Source organism: Calonectris borealis, chromosome Z, assembly GCF_964195595.1.
Source record: "Calonectris borealis chromosome Z, bCalBor7.hap1.2, whole genome shotgun sequence".
Taxonomy (NCBI): domain Eukaryota; kingdom Metazoa; phylum Chordata; class Aves; order Procellariiformes; family Procellariidae; genus Calonectris; species Calonectris borealis.
In genome coordinates this window covers 23,061,329-23,080,315 of record NC_134352.1, presented here as the reverse complement: position 1 = coordinate 23,080,315, position 18,987 = coordinate 23,061,329, and the positions used below count along the sequence as shown (strand labels likewise).

Below are 18,987 nucleotides of genomic sequence, written 5' to 3'. Positions count from 1 at the left end.
GCATCCAATAGAGGATGGAGATTCTCCTTGGCTCTCCTTTTGTCATTAATATACTTGTAAAAGCATTTTTTGTTGTCTCTGACAACAGTGGCCAGGTTGAGTTCTAGCTGGGCTTTTGCCTTTCTAGTTTCCTCTCTGCACGACCTAACGCGATCCCTGTACTCTTCCTGAGTTGCCTGCCCCTTCTTCCAAAGGTGGTAAACTCTCCTTTTTTTCCTGCGTCCCATCCAGAGCTCCCTGTTCAGCCAGGCCGGTCGTCTTCCCTGCCCGTTCTTCTTATGGCACATGGGGACAGCCCGCTCCTGCGCCTTTAAGACTTCCTTCTTGAAGAACGTCCAGCCTTCCTGGACCCCTTTGCCATTCAGGACTGTCTCCCAGGGGACTCTCTCAGCCAGTGTCCTGAGCAGGCCAAAGTCCGCCCTCCGGCAGTCCATGGGAGCGGTTTTGCTTGCCCCCCTCCTTACTTCACCAAGAATCGAGAATTCTACTATTTCATGGTCGCTAAGCCCAAGCTGGCCTCCAACCACCACATCTCCCACCAGTCCTTCTCTGTTTGTAAACACATGCACGCACACAGAGCAGAAAGTCCCCCACTTCCACTCACAAGTTAGAAATGGGATTTAATAAGAATATGGGACAGACTGTGCTCATCAGGCAGAGGGCGTGGCCAGACAAGCATATCAGGCAGCTGACTGTTTAGATGCAACTGTGCCTTTCTGTCCCCTTATCCCTGTGTTTTCCCATGCTTGTACCTCCCCGAATCGCCTAGATCCATCCTTTTTCCTGCCTTTGGAACCTTTGGGTCCTCCCATCCCATAACAAGTCTTTTACAGTCCCAGAATGCTCTTCCCCTGGATCCCATAAAGTGTCCCACATCCCTAGGCCAGGACTCCTAGACTGACCTGCCTCAGTCCAAAAGGTGCAGAGAGCTGCTGCCGTTGACTTCCCTGAATGGGTGTTGGCCTGAACGGGCCATGGGCTGCGGGTCTCCTGGGAGAGTCCTGAAGAGCCTGGACAGGGTGCCCCCTCCTCTGAGCCCTTCGTTTGGGTTCCCGCCTGCCTTTGGGCCCCTGCGCTCCTCGGGGCATGCCGAGATGGGCTCTGACGGGCTGATGGCTCCTGCGGTGGGCCTGGCTCCTCCATCTGCCACTGCCTCCATGTGCCCCCTCGTGGGTGTGAGCAGGGGAGCATTCTTCACATAATCTAAAAAGCTTATGCACTTCTGTGACAATGAGAACATCCATAAGTAAAAGTTTTCTGTCAAATATATTTCAGGAGGGATATATGTGCTTACTGCAGCCCATAAATGGATGGAGTTTAATATGTAATGACTGTCCACAATAGTGACAGTGTGTCTCAGTCTAACTGCTGCCAAGGACAAGGACATAGGCTGAATGGCTACTCATCTTCTACTGATAATTATTCTGATTGTACAGACAAAGTGTATTTTTAAAAGACTTTAAAGAGCTTTATAAATGTTAATCAAAGTAATCATACCATCTGAGAACCAGGCAGGTGTTATTGTTCTATTTTAAAAGCAGAAAAGCTGAGAAAAAGATTATATAAATCTCTCCTGAGATTATGTAAGTCTAGTGCAGACATCGGAGTAGAGCACAAATCTGAATTTCTGGACCAATTCTTCAACCAGTGTGGAAAGCAGGGAACCTGATTTCAAGTCTTTGTTTTAGGTACCTGCACGCAAAAGCCAGTACCTTTGACCAAATTTCATACTGAAATGTTAGAACAGTCTAGCAGGCAACACCACAAAAAGCAGATTTTGGCAAAGGGACAGTAGTTCAGTAGCTGAACATGACCACTGTTAATTAATCCAGGAGGAAAGTCTGATAACCTGCTAAAGAAGTAGCTATATTGAGATACATCATTTTTCTTTCACGTTTTGCAGGTCATTGCAAGTGTATTGAGGAACTTGTCCTGGCGAGCAGATGTAAACAGTAAAAAGACTCTAAGAGAAGTTGGAAGTGTGAAAGCGTTGATGGAATGTGCTTTAGAAGTTAAGAAGGTATCCTGTATAAATGATTAAGATAAATTTTTAAGAGATTGCATTTATTTTACACAAAACACTAATATTGTTGTCCTTTTTGATCAAAGCAGTTAGTCAAATATTTGAGGTGTTTTAGGTAACTTGCTTTGAAGAAGAGAGTTGCTTTGAGTTGACGTGGCAGCAGACTACAATGTAGCAATGACATCTGAAAACTACTAGTATTTCTGTAATTCTATTTATGAGGGTTGACAGCTTTTGCTCTTCAGTTTCATAAGCTGTGCTGTTGTAATAGCCTTTTTTATAATTTTGCAATTTTAATAAAACCTCTTTTGAGTTAATGAATAGATAACTACCACTTCTGTAATTTTCTAGATATATTTTTGGTATCCAGACAGGATATATTCCATCCCAGATTCCCCTGCCAGTTAGTCTTCAAGCCATTTTTACCATTATGGTAGCTAACAAGTATTGTGGCACATATTTCTGAAAACTTCAGGGCAAGCAATACCAAATCCATAGCTGAAGGAAGGAGAGAAGCGAACAAAAGTATTTACATGTGCACTACTGCCTGCATCTAGCTTACCGGCCCAGAAAGCAGAAATTGGAACATGCATAACTCCTCAAAGCTAACTTATGTATTTCCGAGAGCTTGTGATCAATAGTTGAAGACTTCTCTAATTCTGTGATTTTGTTATTTTCCTAGGAATCCACCCTAAAAAGTGTTCTGAGTGCCTTATGGAATTTGTCAGCACACTGTACTGAGAACAAAGCCGATATATGTGCTGTTGTTGGTGCTCTTGCATTTCTAGTCAGCACACTGACATACCGGAGCCAAACAAACACTTTAGCCATCATAGAAAGCGGAGGAGGAATATTAAGAAATGTTTCTAGCTTAATTGCTACTAATGAGGACCATAGGTGGGTATACTTTTTCTGAAAATCTTTAGCAGTTCTACATGTATATTTAGCAGTGTCTATGACTGAGTCTTAATATGAATGCTTATATTAAGTACAGTAATTAAGTACAGTTAATTTTTAATGCATTTGATAAGGCAAGAATTTCACTTATATGACAAGAATATGCAAACAGATTAATACCTGCTCCTTGTTAATGATGAACTGTACTAAAAGCTAACTATTCATATTTGTAATAGGATTTGATTAGCATTCAGATGAAAGCTAGAGGAAATATGAGATAAATTTGCACTGGAGAATTCACGATTATCCTTTCTAAGAGCAGAACATGCCTCTAGCATAATAGGTTTTTGTTTTGCTTTGTCTCTTATCCTTTTGAAATGCCACTTACTGATGTTTGTTTTCACTTACTCAACACCAGGCAAATTTTACGAGAGAACAGCTGCTTACAAACCTTGTTACAACACTTGAAGTCACACAGTTTGACAATAGTCAGTAATGCATGTGGGACCCTGTGGAATCTTTCTGCACGAAATGCAAAGGATCAGGAGGCGCTGTGGGACATGGGAGCAGTCAGCATGTTGAAAAATCTCATTCACTCAAAACACAAAATGATAGCCATGGGTAGTGCTGCAGCTCTAAGAAACCTCATGGCAAACAGGCCAGCAAAATATAAGGATGCCAACATTATGTCTCCAGGATCAAGCTTACCATCTCTTCATGTCAGAAAACAAAAGGCTCTGGAAGCAGAATTAGATGCTCAGCATTTGTCAGAGACTTTTGACAACATTGATAATTTAAGCCCAAAAGCATCTCACCGTAATAAGCAGAGACATAAGCAAAATATATACAGTGAGTATGTCTTGGACTCCAGTCGGCATGATGATAGTATATGCAGATCAGACAGTTTTAATGCTGGTAATATGACTGTACTTTCGCCATATTTAAATACTACAGTATTGCCTGGCTCCTCCTCCTCCAGTAGAGGAAACATAGAAAATTCTCGATCTGAGAAAGACAGAAGTCTTGATAGGGATCGAGCACTAGGTTTAAATACCTATCATCCAGCTGCAGAGAATACTGGGAACTCCTCTAAGAGATCAGGAATGCAGATTTCTACTGCTGCAGCTCAGATCGCCAAAGTTATGGAAGAAGTAACAAGCATGCATATTCCACAAGAAGACAGAAGTTCTGGTTCTACTTCTGAAATGCACTGTTTGACGGAAGACAGAAATGCCCCGAGGAGATCAGCCACTGCTCATACTCACTCAAATACATACTTTCCTAAATCTGAGAATTCAAACAGGACATGTCCTGTGCCTTACACAAAAATGGAATACAAGAGAGCTTCAAATGATAGTTTAAATAGCGTCAGCAGCAGTGATGGCTATGGTAAAAGAGGCCAAATGAAACCTTCCATTGAATCTTACTCCGAAGATGATGAAAGTAAATTTTGTAGTTATGGTCAATATCCAGCTGACTTAGCACATAAGATTCATAGTGCAAATCATATGGATGACAACGATGGAGAGCTAGACACTCCTATTAATTACAGTCTTAAATACTCAGATGAACAATTAAATTCTGGAAGGCAAAGCCCCTCTCAGAATGAAAGATGGGCAAGGCCTAAGCATATAATAGATGATGAAATGAAACAAAATGAACAAAGGCAGTCAAGGAGCCAAAATGCAACCTACCCTGTGTACACTGAAAGTGGAGATGATAAACACATGAAATATCAGTCACCTTTTGGACAGCAAGAGTGCGTTTCTTCCTTTAGATCAAGAGGATCCAATGGTTCAGATCAGAACAGAGTAGGCTCAACTCTTGGAATGAATCAGAAAGTAAACCAGTCCTTGTGCCAGGTTGATGATTATGATGATGATAAGCCAACCAACTATAGTGAACGTTATTCTGAGGAGGAACAACATGAAGAGGAAGACAGACCAACTAATTATAGCATAAAGTACAATGAAGAGGAACATCATGTCGATCAGCCTATTGATTATAGTTTAAAGTACTCAACAGAAGTTCCTCCTTCTTCTCAGAAGCCATCTTTCACTTTTTCAAAACCTTCTTCAGTGCAAAGCACTAAAACTGACCATATTTCCTCAAGCAGTGGGAACACATCAGCCCCCTCAGCTGGTTCAAAGAGGCAGAATCAGCTTCACCCAAATTCTGCACAGAGCAGAGGTGGTCATGCGCAAAAGACTGCCTCCTGTAAAACTCCCTCTATTAATCAGGAAACTATACAAACTTACTGTGTGGAAGATACCCCAATATGTTTTTCAAGGTGTAGCTCTTTGTCATCTCTGTCATCAGCTGAAGATGAAATAGGACGTGATCAATCCACACGTGTGACAGATGCTAATAACACGCTACAGATAGCAGAACTAAAGGAAAACAGTGGGGCTCTATCTACAGAAGGTGCAGTAAGTGAAATCACATCAACATCACAACACATCAGAACAAAATCCAGTAGACTTCAGACTTCTAGTTTGTCTCCTTCTGATTCCGCTAGACATAAAGCTGTTGAATTTTCTTCAGGTGCCAAATCTCCCTCAAAGAGTGGTGCACAGACTCCTAAAAGCCCACCAGAACATTATGTGCAGGAAACGCCACTCATGTTCAGCAGATGTACTTCTGTAAGTTCCCTGGATAGTTTTGAAAGCCGTTCAATTGCTAGTTCAGTTCAAAGCGAGCCTTGCAGTGGAATGGTAAGTGGTATTATAAGTCCCAGTGACCTTCCAGACAGCCCGGGACAAACAATGCCTCCAAGCAGAAGTAAAACGCCACCCCCTGCTCAAGGAGTTCAAGTAAAGAGAGATGTAGCTAAGGGTAAAGTACCTAGTGCAGAAAAGAGAGAGCCTGGTCCTAGACAGGCAGCTGTAAATGCAGCTGTTCAAAGAGTTCAGGTACTGCCAGATGCTGATACACTATTACATTTTGCCACAGAAAGCACACCGGATGGGTTTTCTTGCTCTTCTAGCCTGAGTGCTCTGAGTCTTGATGAGCCTTTTATACAGAAAGATGTAGAGTTAAGAATAATGCCTCCGGTTCATGAAAATGAACATGGAAGTGAAGCAGAACCTGAACAGTTGGATGATACAAAGGATAACCAAGAAAAGAATGCAGAGAAGACTACTGAAGCAGAAAAAGACATTCTGGATGATTCTGATGATGATGATATTGAAATACTGGAAGCATGTATTATTTCTGCAATGCCAACAAAGTCTTCACGAAAAGCCAAAAAACCTTCTCAAGCATCTGCTCCAAAAATACCTCCTCCTGTAGCCAGAAAACCCAGCCAGTTGCCAGTTTACAAACTTTTGCCTTCACAAAGTAGATTGCAATCCCAAAAGCATGTGAGTTTTACACCAGGAGATGATATGCCACGGGTATATTGTGTTGAGGGTACACCAATAAATTTTTCAACAGCAACATCTCTGAGTGATCTCACAATAGAATCGCCTCCGAGTGAGTTGGCCAACGTAGACAGTGTGGGTATGGGAGCAGAGTCGGTGGAATTTGAAAAGCGAGACACCATTCCTACAGAAGGTAGAAGTACTGATGACTCTCAGAGAGCAAAAAGCTCAACTGTGACTCCCCCGGGCCTGGATGATGACAAAACAGAAGAGGGTGATATTCTGGCTGAGTGCATTAACTCAGCTATGCCAAAAGGAAAAAGTCACAAACCTTTCAGAGTGAAAAAGATAATGGATCAAATTCAACAGGCATCTTCATCTCTAAGTAACAAAAACCAACCAGAAGGTGAGAAAAAGAAGCCAACATCACCAGTAAAGCCTGTTCCCCAAAATAATGAATACAGAGCACGTATAAGAAAAACCACAGAGCCTAAAAGCAATATTAATAATGAAAGAAGCTATCCAGAGAACAGAGATCCAAAGAAACAGAATCTTAAAAATAATTCAAGAGATTTTAATGACAAATTGCCAAATAATGAAGAGCGCGTAAGAGGAAGCTTTGCATTTGATTCCCCTCATCATTACACGCCTATTGAGGGAACTCCTTACTGTTTTTCACGGAATGATTCCCTAAGTTCTTTAGATTTTGATGATGACGATGTTGACCTTTCAAGGGAGAAGGCAGAATTAAGAAAAGGAAAAGAAGCAAAGGAAACAGAAACTAAAGACTGCACTAATCCAGAACAGTCTTCAAATCAGCAACCAAGTAATAGGACACAAGTTTGTCAAAAACACCCAACAGGCAGAAGCCAGTCTAAAACTTTCTCTCAGTCAACTAAAGATATTCCAGACAGAGGAGCAGCTACAGATGAGAAAATGCAGAATTTTGCTATCGAAAACACACCTGTTTGTTTTTCTCGCAATTCATCTCTTAGTTCCCTCAGTGATATTGATCAAGAAAACAATAACAACAAAGAAGGGGAACCTGCAAAACGTACTGAGGCTCCTGATTCACAGTTGGAATCAAACAGACCACAGACTTCTGGTTATGCACCTAAATCATTTCATGTTGAAGATACTCCTGTATGTTTCTCTAGAAACAGCTCTCTGAGTTCTCTTAGTATTGACTCAGAAGACGATCTTTTGCAGGAATGCATTAGTTCTGCTATGCCGAAAAAGAAAAAACCCTCAAGAATAAAGAATGAAAGTGAAAAAAATAATTCCAGAAACACAGGTGGTATATTGGCAGAAGATTTAACACTGGATTTGAGAGAGATACAAAGGCCGGATTCAGAACATGGCTTCTCACCTGATTCAGAGAACTTTGATTGGAAAGCCATACAAGAAGGTGCAAATTCTATAGTGAGTAGCTTGCATCAAGCTGCAGCTGCTGCATCTCTCTCTAGACAAGCTTCGTCAGACTCTGATTCTATCCTTTCATTAAAGTCTGGTATTTCTCTAGGGTCACCATTTCATCTTACCCCAGACCAAGAAGAAAAACCTTTCACTAGTAATAAAGGTCCAAGAATTCTTAAGCCAGGAGAGAAGAGTACACTGGAGTCTAAAAAAGTAGAATCTGAAAGTAGGGGAATCAAAGGAGGGAAGAAAGTGTATAAAAGTATAATTACAGGAAAAGCTCGCTCCAATTCAGAAGTTTCAAGCCAGTTAAAGCAACCACAGCAGACAAGTGTGCCTTCAATTTCACGTGGTAGGACAATGATCCATATTCCAGGAGTTCGAAATAGTTCTTCAAGTACTAGTCCTGTTTCCAAAAAAGGTCCTCCACTCAAAAACACAAACTCCAAGAGTCCCAGTGAAGGCCAAAGTTTGACTAGTTCTCCAAGAGGAGTCAAGTCATCAGTGAAACCTGAGCCAGCTCCTGTAACTAGGCAACCATCAGGGTTGAACCAGAGTGGATCAAGTAAAGGACCTTCTAGATCAGGATCTAGAGACTCCACTCCTTCTAGACCTCAACAGCAGCCGTTAAGTAGGCCTCTGCAATCTCCCGGCCGAAACTCAATCTCTCCAGGAAGAAATGGTATAAGTCCTCCCAACAAATTGTCTCAGTTGCCAAGGACATCATCTCCTAGCACAGCTTCAACTAAATCTTCAAGTTCAGGTAGAATGTCATACACATCACCAGGCAGGCAGATGAGCCAGCAAAATCTTACAAAGCAAACTGCCTTACCTAAGAGTACCAGTAGCATTCCACGAAGTGAGTCTGCTTCAAAAGGGTTAAACCAACCTCTCAGCAGTGGTGGATCAAACAAAAAGACTGAACTATCGAGAATGTCATCCACAAAATCTAGCGGAAGTGAATCTGACAGATCCGAGAGACCTGTTCTCGTTCGTCAGTCAACTTTTATTAAAGAAGCTCCGAGCCCAACTCTAAGACGGAAGTTAGAAGAGTCAGCTTCATTTGAATCTCTGTCTCCTTCCAGGCCGGATTCTCCCACAAGGTCCCAACTACAGACCCCAGTTTTAAGTCCATCGCTTCCTGATATGTCTTTATCTACTCATTCTGCCCAGACTACCGGTTGGCGAAAATTACCCCCTAATCTGAGCCCTTCTGTAGAATATGATGGGAGACCAGCAAAACGTCATGATATAGCTCGTTCTCATTCTGAGAGTCCATCTAGATTGCCAGTCAATAGATCAGGAACATGGAAGCGCGAGCATAGTAAGCATTCCTCATCACTTCCTCGTGTAAGCACTTGGCGAAGAACTGGAAGTTCCTCCTCAATTCTGTCAGCTTCTTCAGAATCCAGTGAAAAGGCAAAAAGTGAAGATGAAAAGCAACATGGAAGTTCTTTTTCTGGACACAAGCAAAGTAAAGAAAGCCAAGCACCAGCGAAAGGTACTTGGAGAAAAATAAAAGAAAACGAAATTCCTCAGATAATGAATGATCCTCAGCATTCTTCCTCGGGTGCCACAAATGGCTCCGATTCCAAAACTCTCATCTATCAGATGGCACCAGCTGTCTCTAAGACAGAGGACGTGTGGGTGAGGATAGAGGACTGCCCAATTAACAATCCTCGATCTGGAAGGTCCCCAACTGGAAATACTCCCCCTGTTATTGACAGTGTTTCAGAGAAAGGGGGTGTGAATGGTAAAGATTCTAAAGAGATTCAGGAAAAACAAATTCCAGGGAATGGAGGTGTTCCTGTTCGTACCATTGGTTTAGAAAACCGTCTGAACTCTTTCTTTCAGATAGACAGTCCAGACAAGAAAGGCACTGAAACAAAGCTTCTGCAGAATAATCCTGTTCCTGCACCAGAAAATAATGAAAGTACTGTAAGTGAGCGTACACCATTCAGTTCCAGTAGCTCAAGCAAACATAGCTCCCCCATTGGTGCTGTTGCAGCAAGAGTGACTCCTTTCAACTACAATCCAAGCCGCAGGAAGAGTAGTGTGGACAATAGTTCTGCTCGGCCATCACAAATACCAACACCAGTAAATAATAGCACGAAGAAACGTGACTCCAAGTCTGAAAATCCAGACTCCAGTGGAACTCAAAGTCCTAAACGTCACTCTGGCTCTTACCTGGTAACTTCTGTTTAAGTGCAACAAAAAATAAATGAAACTGATGTATTATATACAGCAGCTATTTAGAAATCTTGTTTCAAATGAAACTTTAAAAGATTGGGGATTGACTTTTTTGTTGTTTTTATTTGTTGTAAATAGGTTTGATTCTTGTTAGAAGTCCTTGTTCTGGAAGCCATATTTGATAGTATACTTTGTCTTCACTGGTAATATTTTGGAGGAATACCTGATTGACAGTTTGGAATAAAATTGCTAACGCAAGTATATTTGTACAGTATGTTTAACATGTATTTAATTAGCATCCCATCCCATAATCGTTTAAATATTGCTTGTCGTTGAAGTCATGGAACATTGCAGATAGAGATGATACAGTCATATTGCTTTATCAATCATTTCTAGATTACAAACTGACTAAACTACATCAGGGAAGAATTGGTATTATTTATGCAAAAAGGTATACTCAGTTTTAGTATTTGTGAGTCCATCTAACCCAATAATTAATCATGTGGCTGTGAAATTCACAGTAATATGGTTTCTGCTGAACAAGCTTTCCCAACCTGCTTTTCTGCATGAATGGAATTGATGGTTCATTTTCGGAAGTAATGATTAACATTTCTGTGGTCACATAATGTGCATAGATAGTTATGGTATAACAATTTACACTTTCTTCGTGCTCTGCAAAAAAAAAAAAAAGGAAAACTGTGTAACTGTAAAACCTTGAACAAAATTATTTTACCTGAATTAGATTTTATCTTAAAGTAGGTAGAATTTTTTTGCTATGCTGTAACTTGTTGTATATTCTGGTATTTGAGGTGAGATGGCTGCTCTTTTATTAACGAGACATGAATGATGTCTCAACAGAGACTAAAATGAACATTTCAGAATAAATTATTACTATATGTAAATTGTGTGTGTTACTTCTGCTTACATGAAAATACAGTATTTTATTTTGAGATGTCACCATATAATGTGTTGTATAATGCACTTACACTTAAGGCCTGATCCAGCAGAATCGTGCACCTCCAGTATTTGTTCTTCCTTATCACGGCCAAATGGCTGTTTTAGGATGCTTATGACAGTTGCAGGATCAGGCCCTAGGTCTTCTGTAATATATTTGTAATTGAGACAGTTTCACACATCTCAGGTGCATAACAAGGCTAAGCGCAGGGTATTTCCAGTAGCCAAGCAGTATAATTGTTTTCATGACTGCAAGCCTGAAACAATATTGTATGTATAAAAATAATATTTGTAAAACAGAAGATTTTTTTAATTGGGGGAAATAATGTACAATGTGAAATAGTGACTACAAGATGAAATTTTAATTCTATTTAAAATCTTCATGCATTTTTTTAATTTATTTTTTAAAAATTATGAAGGGGAAAATATCGCAAGAATCCCATGGCAGCAACAAATTTGTTATCATAGTAGAAAAACAATTTTAGCCACAAACCAGGACATTTGCTGCCTCAAGCCTTTTTGATGCTAATATGGTTTGTGCTAGAACAATGCCGAAAAGACAGATTTGTGCTTTAAAAATATAAGTATAGCCTGAATTTAGATGAGAATTGGTTTAAAGTAGAAACATGAGAGAACAGAACATTAACCATTCTGTGCATGACGAAACAAACCATGAAACGGTATGTCAGTTTTGTTGTATGTCAACTGGACTGTTCTAAAGTTAGCATTCTAAATAATTTAAGGATTCAAAATGCCCTGATTTCAGGAAGTCCTGAAATAGAGCAATTTACCTTTATAGTAGCTTTAACACAGTTGCAGAGTGTATCACATCTGTGGCTTTTGTACTTCTGATATTGAAATGAATCCATTTTTATCTTGAATTCACCATAAGACATGCACTGTTTATGAACACAATTGAGATACTATCAGCAAACAGAAGTCAATTTAGATAAAAGTCAACACCAAAAATACCTGTTTGGCAGAAATGGTATCTTACTTGCTCTTTTGATCTTTGCTTATTGTCAGATTTGCTTAGAGATATGCCATGTTTCTGTATCATCTGGTGAACATTAACAAGCAGTGCTCCTCATGTTCGCATTTGAAATATTTAGCATATAGTATCTTCACAAAACTTTTAATATGGATATTAGTGTCCCTTTAAAGATGAAATAGAGACAGAGATTATGTAATGTGTTCAAAGTCAGGACTTCCTGTTGAAGTAGAATACAGAACTCTGTCCTTGAGTTTAAAATGGAAGACTACTCTTCTTATAAATGATGTGATACTTTTTTTATGCTGGGCTTTTAACTACTAATATAAAGATACACCACGTAATCCAGGATAGGTGTTTAACACCGGCTTTACATCTGTGTCCTGTCGATTTAAGAATTTAAAGGTAAACTCAATCTCAGTAAAGAAATTCTGGTTTCAGTTGTGTAACTGAGGGAATCAGAAGAAGATGTGGTGGAACAGTAAATAATTGTATGTGTATCAAACACCAGAATGTCTTTGAAAATTGTAGTGGCTTCTCTAGATAGTCTTGGAGGTACTTCATGATCATTATAATTGGGAAGTTTCTCTTAATATCCTCATAACTAACCTATATTTGTAGCAAAGACAGATGAGAGAAACTTTCCAACTGTAAGGGTAGTGATAACACTAAAATATGCTTCCCATGGGAGTTGTTAAATTTCCAGTATAGAAGTTTTAAGAAAAGGCTTATGAAACATCTCATAGGGATGGACTATAGTGTATTTCATATTGCCTGTGTCCAGAGATGGGCTGAGGTGATCTTTTGAAATCCCTTCCAGATCTACATTTCTCTGATACTTTATCTAAAATACTTAGTATCCACTAAGAGCGTTTCAGAATATTTAAGGACATCCATGGTGTTTGATTTACGTTAGTGATGAGGATGCAAAGTTATATTCTAAGCATAATTGTAAAAACAGATCCCAGAAATACAAAATCAAAAAAAAAGAAAAATGGCTGTAATAAGTATATTTGATCTTGGATTTTGTTAATGATATCTAGATTCATGATAGTCAGATTTGATTTATGCTGCTAAAGATTTACTCTTGTTCCTTGCTTTTATTTTTATGAAGTTGCCACAGCAGGTAAGAGATATTGCCTTGACATTATTTATAATTGCCTTGACATTATTTATGTCAAGGCAAAACAAAGGAAAGCAAGGAGCTAAGGAAACCAAGACTTATTTTACTGTTCTTCTGGGATGCACTGCCTTTTTACAAATTTTGATAGATCTTTTGTGACTTGTGCTCAGACCTTCAGTTGTCCTTGAATTAGCTTACCATATCCAGAACATATCAAACTTGCACTTAAAAATCAGTTTAATACTGAAACTACACTCATAAAGCTCATTTCAGACTGATTTATAGCTTTGTCCTCTTGATGTGAAAAGCAGAAACATGACCTCCCCACAAATTCTAATTAGTTCACTTTTTAAAATGTACATTCATTTTAATTTCTTGCAGCGTGCCACAGTTAAGGTTATTGCTCAATTTCTGTGAAAGCTCTTCTGACTAAATATTGCAAACTTTAAAGGGGAACTAATCTATGTCTATTTTTCATGTGCAGTTCTCTATGAGAATATTTTCCCCTGAAAGCTTAAAGATAATTCTCAAAACTCTGTCAGAGATGACAGCTTAAAAATTGAAAGCTTTGCCAGGATTTCCTGATGAGATTGGAATATTGTTTCAAGCAGATTTGGCTGCAGAATACAAGTATAGTTTATGCTGTAAACTTCAGTAAGCAACAATATTCTTCAACATAGACTCGTATCTTTGATGGCTTTGGGAATTTAGTTGCTGTGTCTCGGGTAAAGACGGAGAGAAAGAAAAGGGACAATTTTGGCGACTCTCAGCCATATTGTCCTAGCCCCATTCATATATTCCCCAGTAAACTGCATAAGCTGCACAGGAGGGAGAACATTTTGTCCACAAATTCATGAGGTTTTATTTTGAAAGTATAGCAGTAGACCATGAAACTGCATAACTTTTGTCTGATAATCTGACAGCTGAATTCTTTGATGGTCGCTTTTCAGTACTTCCTAACTGTCCATCCCCCTTAACAGAAAATTGAGATTACCAAGAAGATAACAGTGTATTAGCTTCTTCATTCTTTTTAAGGTTAAAGATCCATATTATTACTAGAATCAACAGCATGCACTGTTGAAAGAAGTTTTCTTCTCCTGTCCATGCTCCTGGCTGAATCCTGGCAGTCATCTGACCCTTCAGTGGACCAGGTCACCTCTTAGCTATCAGAACTGATGGGGGGAGTAGGATTAGTGCTGCATCTAGTATGCTGAATTTGCTCAGTGCAGAGTTGGACAAGTGCTGCCTGAGCCAGCAGAAAAGAAAAAAAACAGCTAGGGCTGGTAGAAAGAGGTTGGGATAGTTTCCTTTATGGGTTGTCAGTGGCTTGGATCAAGCTATTACAGGCAATTTTAAGCCGATATGCCAAGTTTCAGACCTGTTCTTCACCCTTTTTGAGACAGCAAAAGCAAATTAAAGTTAAAATTAAAGTTGGGTGTTTTTCACTCTTAACTTGTTTGCTCTGAACTTCTGCCTAATGGCCCCTAGCGCTTTGCATTTAAATACGTTATGTTCGGGTATGTCCTTTATCCTGGAAATTCTGATAACTAACTTCAGAAGTATTACATCAAGTCTATAATTTGTGCTTGTGGAAAAGAAATATTTCTTCATCAAAAATACTCAAAGAACAAATTTTTTTACCATATGTGAACTTCTAGGTGACAATTTTAAAATCTGCAATATTAAATTCAATGCAGTAAATCCTTCCGGTAAAATCCTTCCAGTAAAAAGATGTATTGCAACTAGTTGTTTTCTGGAAGAGGCTTGAAGAGGGAGAGAACATATGCCTTCCCTAGTGAAGACAGTACTACTTCTAGGGATGATCTGGAAAACCTTTAGGTGGACTCTTACCAGTTCTTCTATTCTCCTGTTACTAGATGCCTCCCAAACTGTCTTTTTTCATCTAGCTTTCATTAAATAGTATGAACAGCCATAAGAGTGTTGCCAACAATCGTGTAGACTTCCACCTAAATGTAACTTCATATGTCTGCTGTAATGCCTTGCGAAGTTTCATCCACCTGTCTTAACAGCTTTGTTCTTGATGAGATGTGTGATTTGGATGAAGCTGCGAATCAGAAGTGAAGTGTCAGTTAATACGAAGCATGACTTCCTCCACATGCTTAATTTAACTTCGAGGACCTTCTGAATACAAATTACCCAATGTATCCACTCTCTGGTTCCACAGCCATCTCCTTTGCACTTTTAAGTATAACCAGAAGAGATGCCCACACTTTATTTTCATTTCAAATCACATATAGTAATATCATTCCTGCTTCATATTCTCCTATATGCAGAATAACAGATTGTATCTGTAAATGTGTTTATAGAGAATGTTAATGTAGTTAAGATTGAGTTTTTAGTCACAATGGAAAGTTAATTGGTTATGTGTTGTGTTTGGTTACATATTGGAAGTGCAAGGGAATTTGGTGTGGTGCTGAAGAGCTTAAGAGTACACAACAGTAATTAATGTAGGTGTCAATTAATTTGTGATGCCAAGATGAATAAAAAGTATGTATTTAATACATAGGTTTTCTGCTGTCAACTTTCAGTTTACCAAATGTGCTGTTTACTTACTCTAAGACTGGGTAATGCCTCCCTAGTAACTTTTTGTAGGAAATTTCCACATAGTTACAGGTTTATGTATTTATGAATTTCTGCCACTTCAGGGTTTCAGGAAATTATTCTAATTCTGCTGTTTGTGAAAGCATCCTTTGCTTGAGTGGCTGTGTAATTGCAATTAGGATATCAGGAAGATGTAGGAGGGAGCTTGTTCACTCAGTAAAATGCACTTCTGTCCAGACCTCAAGCCATACATACAAACAGTATCTCTAAAGCCCTATTCTACTTTTTGGTGGGATTTAATATGCATAAAGCTTGTGCTGGTTCTCTCAAGTAATTAAACTGTCATCCTCTGAAATCAGATGCATTTTCCCACCTGTAAATGTTTCTCTTGAACAAACTCGGCCCACAATTATCTTTCCTTCAGTTTTGTTGTTTGCTTCTGCCTGAGATGCATTACTGTTTATATCCTAACTCTGTAATTAATTCTTTCTTCAACTATTCTAATGTATTTTGTTTCACAGTATACTAATTCTGAATTTAGTCTTGCTCTGCATAATTTATTTATTACTTGCAGTGTTATATAAAATTTCCTCCTGATTGCACCTTGTCAGAGTGAAATTGTTTTCTTGGCTACTACTGAAAGTTACGTGTCTGTTTGCTGTATTAGAAATATGACTTCATTTTAAAAGGAAATTGCCGTTAAGACACTTCAGCAATGATTCATATATCAGAAAAAATGCTCTAAAAAACCATGCCATTTCGTTTTGGTGGTAGTCACGTTTCAGATAAACAAGAAGTGGAAAAAAGAAGCTCAGAGACATGCGGTTCACCAGTAGAGCTCTCTGTTCTCTTCCATATTTCATTTTAGAACAAACTGCACAAAACAAAGTCTTGTTCCAACACAGTGTAATTCCATAATTTCTCTGTTATTTACAAGAGGTTCGCAAGAAGGCTTATTTCAATATGACTCATAAGCACAGCAGAGACTCAGTTAATTCCAAAGTCTTTCTTTTCCACAATGAATGCATTCTTTAGTCCCTAATTAGAGACTATTAAGGGACCTAGATTGATTAATTTCCAACATACACATAAACACGTATTTATATATACATACATATTTTGCACTCTTACATTCACTTTAGGCTTTGATAGAAGCATTTACATAAAAAAAAGGCACTTGCTGAGTTACTAAGATTCTTTGTTTTCTAATTGTAGTTGAGATGAGTTCTAATTTCAGGACTGATTAGCTGGTACCTTATTTTTGAAGTGCTCTAGACAAAGATGCACTTAAGTCTTGATTTATATTCAGAAAAGAAAATTCCCTTGTTAGTAATTTAAACATTTTTATTCAGAATAAAGAAAAAGCATTATTACTATCAACTGCAGTTTAAAGTCAGTAGGGATCGTGAAAACAAGGAGATTTTGATTTAATACAAATGAAGGTAGATTATGCCTAATTCTATTCCTTCTTCCAACAATCGTTCTGTACAAAAAGCGTATTGTTTGGGGCAGGGGGGAAAAGGCAGTTTGGATACACTGTAACACAGAATTCAGATCTGCTTGTGCATCTTACCTAGATTATTTGTGAGGTCTGTGATGGCCCACATTTAAAGTGGAAGTAGCTGTGGAAGAACAGGAAGGTAGATGTAAAAATTAAGCCATAATATGAATGGTGAGAAAACTCCCATTTTTAAATCTTTTTTTATTATTATTTTTATTCCATTGTGTTATGAAAGGGGTTGGCATCTTTTTGTTCTTACTATAATTGAGCAGTTGAACAACTGTGATGGATTATTTGACTTTTAAGTGTTTTAAATCATTTGGAATTCTTGCAAACAGAAATCCCCTAGCTTAAGTGAAAGGTATGAATTCAGTGCAAATATTGTATTATTGTGTCAGACACAGATGATTGATGGTTCCTTTTGATCTTACAAACTGGCTGTACACAGCTGTGACTTCACACAGCTGTCAGCTGTTCTACAAGGCTAAAACAGAAGGCCAAAGAATGACTGGGTGTAAAACTGAGATCTGTACTTGCAAATACGAAGGAATGAGAGGTGGGTAGAAATTCCTATTTTTCTATTTCCATTTTGCCAGTTCTCCTGTTGCCAACTAAATAGGGATTTGGGTAGAGTCTGGTCAATGTGGTACCCAACAGTCTCCCCTCTATCTCAGTGAAATACTGTATATATTGTCTGCTGTACTTTCTTAATTAATTCCAAGTCAAGGCTTGGGTCTAGGTGACATAATCCAAAAGACTTTTAGCTCTGAACAGCACACAAGTCAGGATGACTGTTTCAAGGCCACTTTGTGCTTGTCAGCTGCTCTTGTGGTGCAGCATTTACACAGATTGAAACAAGTAAGCCTAATGCGGCTTTAAAATATCCCACGTGCTTTAAAAAGGATATACAGGCTATCAAGATTGTTTACAGGCTTCTACCACTGAGATGAGCAAAAGTGATGATTTAATAAAGAAATTTGTGTAGCTGTTGTCTCTGTAGAATAGGTATGAGGTAGCACCTCTCCAGAAAACACGTATGTAAAAGACAGGATTTTGGATTAAGTCTGAAAGAACTGGGGTAGTCTATGGATTTAAAATAACACTTATTTTGGAAATGGAAATTCTGGAAAATGGTGTATACAGTCTTTTAAAAGTGGCATATACCAAGAATGGTATGGTTAACTCTTCATGTTGAAGTTTCATGGTAAGTAAATACGAGTTTTATGAAACTAAATGGACAGCATTATTTTCTCTCTTCTCTATGCTGTTGAAAGTTCTCTGTTGGACAGACCTAGTTCACACTTTGTGGGTAGTTAGGATCAGGTGGCCGGAAGATATCGCGCTGTACAGAAAGATAGGACCCCCTCCCCTAATGGCCAGTAGCATTTAGGTGTGAAGTAAGCAGGCGGAAATGACGTCGTAAACCCAAGGTATATAACACCGTGTTATCTACCAATAAACGCCATTTGCCGTCCACCACATTGGTGTCTGCGAGTCGATGGCCCGAGCGCCCCGGGGAGGGGGGTCGCCGTGCCGTTCCTGAACCAGGTCGCCTCGCCTCACGAAGGCGACAAGACTTGTCTATTACTTCCATCTTAAGAGTCACATTTCATGAAGTATGTTTCCATTTTGAACAGTTCCTTTTTTTTTTTCCAGCCCCTATAATTTATTTTAAAATATATTTTTGGAGTCCTTGCTTATAAAGATTGTGGAGAAAATCCTTCACAGCTTGCCCCCTTCCTTTCAATGTCTATGGAACCAACCAAGATTTCACTCTACATCCCCTTTCTTTGTTCTGCATTTTATCTGCAGTCCACTACGGAGCTGTTCCAGCAATCTATCTGAAAATATACCTCCTCCCGAATGACTTCACTAGTCCAATTATTATATAGGCATTTCTATCATGTTTAGACTATGCAGTGTAACATCAGATTAGAGAAAACTGAACATGTAAGCTAGGTCTGAATA

The 18,987-nt window shown here is 38.9% G+C and overlaps 1 protein-coding gene across 8 annotated transcripts in view; it reads left to right on the top strand.

Annotated features, from left to right (window-relative positions):
• Nucleotides 1–10,790, top strand: part of APC (APC regulator of Wnt signaling pathway) — a 99,538-nt gene extending 88,748 nt beyond the window's left edge. For 7 of the 8 annotated variants that reach the window (XM_075136669.1, XM_075136674.1, XM_075136671.1 and 4 more), the window contains 3 exons: nt 1,904–2,020; nt 2,706–2,920; nt 3,339–10,790. In XM_075136669.1, coding sequence (XP_074992770.1) covers nt 1,904–2,020; nt 2,706–2,920; nt 3,339–9,903 — 6,897 coding nt within the window. In that variant the 3' untranslated portion in view covers nt 9,904–10,790. The remainder of the gene's footprint in view (nt 1–1,903; nt 2,021–2,705; nt 2,921–3,338) is intronic. The other variant, XM_075136675.1, reaches the window with a different exon arrangement.
• Nucleotides 10,791–18,987: the final 8,197 nt, after the last annotated feature.